The sequence below is a fragment of the Castor canadensis genome, chromosome 13, assembly GCF_047511655.1.
Source record: "Castor canadensis chromosome 13, mCasCan1.hap1v2, whole genome shotgun sequence".
In the NCBI taxonomy this organism is placed as follows: Eukaryota; Metazoa; Chordata; class Mammalia; order Rodentia; family Castoridae; genus Castor; species Castor canadensis.
In genome coordinates, this window is record NC_133398.1 from 14543195 (window position 1) to 14550971 (window position 7777).

General features: G+C 37.8%; 1 protein-coding gene across 1 annotated transcript in view; it reads left to right on the forward strand.

Moving 5' to 3' along the window:
- C5 (complement C5) overlaps window positions 1–6361 on the forward strand; it is a 75386-nt gene extending 69025 nt beyond the window's left edge. Inside the window, exons 39-41 of the mRNA XM_074051113.1 lie at window positions 1455–1538; window positions 5212–5350; window positions 5880–6361. Coding sequence (XP_073907214.1) covers window positions 1455–1538; window positions 5212–5350; window positions 5880–6018 — 362 coding nt within the window. The 3' untranslated portion in view covers window positions 6019–6361. The remainder of the gene's footprint in view (window positions 1–1454; window positions 1539–5211; window positions 5351–5879) is intronic.
- The last annotated feature ends 1416 nt before the right edge of the window (window positions 6362–7777 follow it).

The window sequence follows — 7777 nt, forward strand, 5'->3', positions numbered from 1 at the left end:
ATATTGTAGACTATCTCAAATCATTTTTTGGAAATTTGAAGATTGTTATTTCCAAGTTAAATTAGTACAGCTGGTTGTTACTTTGTATCTACCAGCTGTTTTCATATCTGGTTTTTCATTGGAGTTCCATAAGAACCCTTCAAGGTAATAGCCCATTATCAATGTTTTACCAGTGAAGAAACTGAGGCTAAAGGTCAGGTAGGAAGTAGTAGAATAGAGTGCATCCTGGTCCCCACTATTATTTCCATAATAGTCTAAAGAATCCTCTTAATGAAAATAGAGCCATCAGAATGAATTTTATATGGATTACAGTATTTCTTCCCTTTGAATTCATCTTGACTTTTAAAAATGCTAAGAAACTGCCTGGCTCAGCCAAGACCCACTGCAGCTTTTTAAATATATCAGGACTTGAAGACAATATTGTTTCAGCAAACAAAAAAAATGCACTGAGTAATTTCTTCCCTCCATTTTACAACTATTTTAACTCTTCTTTGTCAGAAACCTATTTTAATACAGAGAATAAATGCAACCTGGATTTATCATATTATTTTCAAGAAAAGACTTATCTGGCTCTTTCTGGAGACCATAGACTGTTACTGGAATAGCACAAAGAAACAAAATAAAATTGCTCTCGTTATCCATGTCCTCATACTAGCATTCCCTATCCTCACCAAAAGACTTGTAAATCTGAAATTCAGGACATTTTTATTACATTTTAAGCCAATAACTTACATAACCTTCAATTCCACCACAGTGAATTCATCTATCTATCACTTATCTATATTTGAAATAGACTTATACTGGATGGATCTCAAAAATGGACAAACCTTTTAGGTCTTTCATTTCAACCCCATCAAAAACAAAAATTAAAGGGTCTTGTATGGGGCCAATAGATGGAATAGTTCCCTTTAAGCTGGTCATTCCAGAGGTGAGGTCAAATATACCATATATCAAACATCAGTGCCTAAGTCTTCAAAAATGGGATTGGGGTGGCTCATGTCAGACAGTTGCTAATCCAGACAAAGCTGAGTGGGAAACATCAAAAGCAGTGAAGCTGTTCAAGGAAGCAAGGCAGCTCACATGGTGGGGTAGGTCTGACTAGTGGACAGAGGCCCCCTCTGTGGGTAAGAGAAGGAAGTGTGACCGTGGACATGACTCCACTAATCATAAGTGAAAGGCATCAGACTTCACAGCTAATGTAAGTTTGTCTGCTGTTTCATTTAGTAGGGCTCTTATCCTAACCAGCCTGCTCTACAACAGTGGACTAAAGAGTCTAATAGTTTGAGTGGGTTTAGGATGGTTCCTTGAAAGAAATAAGATCTACTTCAAGTGCCACAGTAGTTTGCCAAGCTACATTTCTCATCTGTTGGACAAATCATGTTTTTTATTGGGCATGGCATTAGTGATATTCAACTTGAACTATTTCATTTTTGTCCTGCTTGTTTTGTTATCAGCTTATAAAGTAAGCATCACATCCATCACTGAAGAAAATGTTTTTGTCAAGTACACTGCAACTCTTCTGGATGTCTACAAAACAGGTGAGATTTTTTTTTCAGTACTTTGGTTTAAAATCAGGGCCTTGTGCTTGTAAAACAGGCACTCTATCACGTAAAACTCACCTCCAGACCTTTTTGCTTTAGTTATTTTTGCAATAGGGTCCAGCCATCCTGGACCAATCCTTCTATTTATGCCTCCTGTGTAGCTGGGATGACAGGTGTGCACCACCTCACCCAGGTTTTTCGTTGGTTGAGATGGGGTCTTGCAAACTTTTTGCCCAGTTGGCCTCATGCTTCTGATCTCTGCTTCCTTGGTAGCTAGAATTAAAGAGTGAGCTGCCACGCCCACATTCACTCATTCCTTCTTTTAACAAATAGTAAGTGCTTACTATGTGCCCACCATTAGATAAGACACAGAAGGTACAACTTGAATAAGATAGCCATGTTTCTGCCTTCATAAGGTTTATATTCTACCTGGGGAGACATGTTCTTAAAAATGTTCATATAAATATTTCTCATTGAATCATTTTATCCCAGACCTCAGCAAAACAGTTTGATATGTTGTTCAGTTGTCCTTTCAGGGCTTTGAGATGAAGAAAATCTATGAGCCATCCTCAGTCTTCAACATTTCACTTTAACTTACTTAAAACACTTTTTAAATAAAATAGTTGATTTATTCAATAATAATTAAAATTTATTTTATTACCTTGCTTGTAACTTCCAAAAACCTGTCTTCTCATTTCAGTAGATATAAATTCTGCAATAAGTAGGACCAGAAGTCTAAATTTTAATACTATATTTATATTGGTTTTTTTCCTCTTTTGAAATTCTATCAAGTACTTGAAGTCTGAAAATGCTTGATTATTTTAAATTATACTCTAGATATGGTTAAAAATTCTAATAATACTTTCCAAATTTGTGTTTGCTTTATCAACATTGACAAAAAAATGTTTCCTTATTTTTGTTATGTGGAGCCTTTCTCTGCATGGAAGCAATTTGTGATGTTATTTCACTTTTCTTCATTGATGGTCATGAGCTTTCTTTATTGGAATCCTGATTGCCATTCGGATGAAAACTGTGTTTTACAGTATGATCTTCCACCATCCCACCATCCAACTGTTAAGCTCCATTTGCATTCAACATTCACATCAGAAGCAATAATGAATCATTTCTCCTTCTTTCTTGATTTTTTATTAATATAAATGAATTGTACATGTATATAACACACTTTGATCTATATTACTCTTTCTTAGCTCCTCCCTATCCCCCCTCCATTTTAACAGTGTTTTGTGGTTTTCATTATGCTTTTTAAAACATATGTATAACATAACTTTGATCATATTCACCACTCATCATCCTCTTCTTTCCTCCTCCCTTTTCCCATTGACTTCCTCCCCCCAAAAAAACAGTATCCCTTTTACAATCATGTCATCGTTGTCATTTTTTTAGGTCTAGATTCCACATATGAGAGAAAACAAGCCATATTTGTCTTTCTGAGCTTGGCTTATCTCACTTATCATGTTGATCTCCAGTTCCATCCATTTTCCTGCAAATGACATAATTTTCTTCTTCTTTATTGCTAAATAATACTCCATTGTATATATATATATATATATACATATATATATATACATATATATATATATATATATGTATATATATATACTACATTTTCTTTATCCAGTCATTCGTTATTGATCCCCTAGGGTGATTCCATAGCTTCACTATTGTATATAATGTTACAATAAACATAGAGTGCAGGTTTGCTTTTGGTTTTTGTTTTTGTTTTCATTTTGAGGCAGGTCTCACTATGCAGTTCAGGCTGGCCTTGAACTGCTGGCCTCCCAAGTTACAGCATATGCTACCATTTCTGTTTAACTGAAGTAATAAAGAGTTTTTCATCCCAGAAACATAAATGATTTGTTTTATTTCCTATCAATTCTTGTATAGTATCAAAAGACATTCCAAACTGTTTTGAACGTCACGCAAGTCCTCAATTAGAGTCATTTCTCCTTTGTTCCATAGATTCAGCAGTTACTTTTTGTGACACTTAAAAGGAAATGTTAAGCAGTTTTTACATACTTTACCTCCTGATTCTGAATGTTTAATACTTACTATAAATTTTGAACTTGTGTAAGTAGCAAGATACCACACACTTCCTACTTGTATAAGAATTGCTGCACACTAACAAGAAACCATTTAGAACCAAGGTGAACTGTGTCATTCGAGGATAATATTGATTTGTATTCATCCCAAGCACAGGGTGCTTTGAGTAGGTGAGGATATAGATGGAAAAAAAGATTTGTGGTTGTTGAAGCTGGAGTTAATCAACTATGATCCCTTCTTCTGAATATGCTTGAAACTCTTCACTAACAAAAAGTTTTTAAAGGCTGTACACAGTAGTGCATGCCTGTAATCCCAGCTACTGAAGAGGCAGAGATTGGGAGGATCATAGTCCAAGGATAGCCCAGGCAAAAAGTAGAAGACCTTCTCTGAAAAATAACCTAAAAACAAAAAGGGGCTGAAGGCCTGGCTGAAGTAATGGAACACCTGCCTAGCAAGTACAAAGTCCTGAGTTCAAACCCCAGTATACCTCACCTCAAAAAGCTTTTAAATGTAAGGCCCAATGTACCCACATTTCTTGCTATGACAGTGGCTAAATTGATAAGTGTTGGGGGGTATGGCTCAGATGATGCCATATCAGGAAGCTATGGCATTGGGACACCCTCGAACTGAGTGTATGGTATAATTTATGTTACTAATGAAAGTTTGCCATGAACACAGTTACTATTATACACTATTTGCTAACAAGTTCAAAACATTTTGGAATTTAACAATTAGGATGACCATGTTACTGTTTAACAGCTGGGTATCAGCCACTAATAATATAGCAGGGCGTCAGACACAGTCCCTACCTCAAGAAGTATCTAGTCTACATGAGGAGATGTAGGTGGAACACTGTGGTAGAAGTTCAGATATAAAGGAGGGAGGGAAGGCCTGAGGGTACAGCTCAACAGTAAACATGCTCAAAACCCTGGGCTCAGTCACCATTATTCTTATGACAGAGGGTAAACAGGGAGGTTTATTAGATACTGTCAGAATTGAAGTTGGACTTAATTAAAGGAGAATTCAACAGGTAAAATTCAACAGGCCAACACAGAGAGGAAACCATTCTTGATAGGGGAGCCAACTTCTTGGCTACTTCTAAGTCCTTTGGGAATCCTAAAGTCATTCTCCATAAAATTTTCCAAGTCTTTCACATCTTGTACTTTTCTAGCAAGTTGATCATTGCCAGCTACCAAATACTTCTATCTTTTTCAATATAATGAGATTAATATTGTTCAACCACTGAATAATAATTCTGGGTCTACAAGAACAATAGTAACAAATACATGTAAGTCTTACTATGTGCTGAGCACGTTCCAGATATAACCCACTTCTACAATGTGAATTATATCATCATGCCCATTTTCCAGGTGAGAGGACTGAATACAGAGAGCTTAAATCAATGACCAGAGCCACACAGCCAGGACATGGCACAGTTGGGACTAAGCCAGATAGTCTGGCTCCAGAATCTGAAGTCTTAACCAAGTGGATATTGCCAATCTCCAATAGCCACTAACCTCTCAGTAGCCATGAGGACCTGGACAGCTTAAGAGTTCATAATTGTGGCATTAGAACGTGAATGTGATAACCCCTCCTGTATGTTTCTCAGGGGAGGCTGTTGCTGAGAAAGATTCCGAAATCACCTTCATTAAAAAGATGACCTGTGCAAACGTTGACCTGGTAAAAGGAAGACAGTATTTAATTATGGGTAAAGAAGCCCTGAAGATAAAACACAATTTCAGCTTCAAGTAAGTAATGGATAGTTTGGAGTCTCTGATCTTCCCTCCAAAACTCTGTGTAATTTATTCTTAACTATACTGCATGTTTCTTATATACCTTGTGGTTAACCCACAAACCAAAACCAACATAAATGAAATAATATGAGTTTAAAGCAAAGAATTATTGACCTCCATCATGGCAGCTGAGGACTTGGCTGAGGACCAAGTGACTAGACCTGACAATCAATCTGACAGTGCTCATCCCACTTCCCTTAACCACTCTTCCTGCCCCTCAGTATGTCCTCAGACTGTTTTGAAATGCTTAATTATTAACCTAACTATCTGTTTACAAAAATAGACTTTGACCTAAATGCGATTCCCACCTTTAATCATGGCAGCCCGTGGCAGCTCCAGATCTTTCAAGAGTTGTGAATCTTCCCCCAGAAGAGTCTGGCTAACAGCCTGGCCCTGGGGACCTGCCCATATCTGGGCTCTTCCTGGGAAATCAGGTAGTTTCCTGTATCTGTGCCCATCATCACAAACACTTTTTTTTTTGTAGGTATATCTACCCTTTAGATTCCTCTACCTGGATTGAATATTGGCCTACAGACACAACGTGTCTCTCATGTCAAGCATTTTTAGCTAATTTAGACGAGTTTGCTGAAGACATCTTTTTAAATGGCTGTGAGAATGCCTGAAGAAAATCAGCTATGTGGAGTTTTCAGTTATGGATTCCTGGTATTGAAGTTCTTCCCCTTTTTATTTTTTTAACATTCACAGCTGGTCTTACTTGGAAAGCTCACTTTCCATAGAATCAGTGGCACTTGTTTTTATTAGAGAACAAGTTTAAGAGCTGCCACTTTCGGGAATAACATGGCCTTGGGGGACATGAAGACAGTTCCTCCAAGAGTATTGTACATCAGAAGCAATAAACTGGAATGCCTCCTTAGACCTACCACTCAGGAATGCTTTCTGGGGCCCAAAGAAGAGCCTAGTGAAATGCAGTATCTTATAAAAACATGGCCTTTCCTTGAAAGAAAATACCAAGGAACAGAAAACTGATCATTAAAACTTGACTTTGCTTTCAAAATGTTCTAAAGGCCATGTTATTTTATGCTAGGTCAGCTTCAAGCACACAAAGACAGGCAAACTGAGAGGGGAGGAAAATGGCAAAGCCTGAGGAAGCCTTACCTCAGAGAAGGTAGGAGAGTTTGTCTTTGCCCCTTCCCCTTCTACTGCCCTCTCCATGTCCCTGACAGAAGATGCCTCTGCTCTCCTCCCTTCCTCTCCACCACCCCCAACCCCAGCACATATCCATTTCTCCAGGAACTCGCTGTTGCTGATAATTGCTCTACCAGGAGGCCCCAGTGCAGCAACCTGGTGAAAAGAAACTGGGAATAAGACCTTCGTTGTAACCCCAACCAGGTCTGTCTTTGAGCCTCAGTTTGAGCCTTATACAAGAGGGTTATATAGGAGATTAATTTTTAAGTGACATTTTGTAGCCCTTCAGATCTTATACAAGAGTTCTCACATATATTCTCATTTAATGTCTCAAGAACCCCACAAGGTACAGGAATTCTTATTATCCCCAATTTACAGATTCAGAATTGAGGTTCAGAAACATGAAGCAATTTCCCCAGCATCATGAGAGGTAGAACTGGAGATCAAGCCCCAGAGCTCTTTCAGACTGACCACATCACTGTTCCATGTCCCTACACAACACAGGGCTTGTGAGGTTTAATTCTCCAAGACTAAGGCTGGATGAAATTGTCTACAATTGGCCTACAAACACAATTGTAGACAATTGTCTACAATTGACTCATGCCTGTTTTTTGGACATAAGTTAACCAGCCTCACTGAACCATCACAAAGAAACGTGTAGATAAACTGTATATAATGGTATCCCCTTTTGCAGAATCTTCATTTTACCAGGTAGGTGAAACGCCCAAGGCTTTGCAGAGTGCCTCATAAGTAACACTATGATTTTCCACTTCCAGAAACTAAGTCTCAGGACTTTTAAATGTCAATGCTTACCTTGTATGTACTCCTTTGGCAAAAATAACCAATATATACAAGATGCCCAGCAAGAGGTGAGAGATCTGTTCCAGAGTAGGCCTAATACTGTCTCTTGTCATCTTCTTGGGAGAGGGAACCACTGCTTCTGAGATGAGAGTCTCTAAGGTACAGATTCCACTTGGGGGTAAGCAGGGTGATCACAGGCAATAAAAATGAGCATTTTTCATTTAATAATTATACATTTAACATGTGCTAGGAAGAACAGAACTAGGACATCAAAGCCATGACATAAATTTTTCTTTTAAAATAAACTTGTCAGTAAGTCTATTCAAGGAAAAGTATTAACAAAATAAAAAGTATGGGTTTTTCTTAGGGTAAAAATCATGTTGGCATGCAAGGTTGAGGTTTAAGAAACTCTGTCTTAAGAAAATATGTGGTATT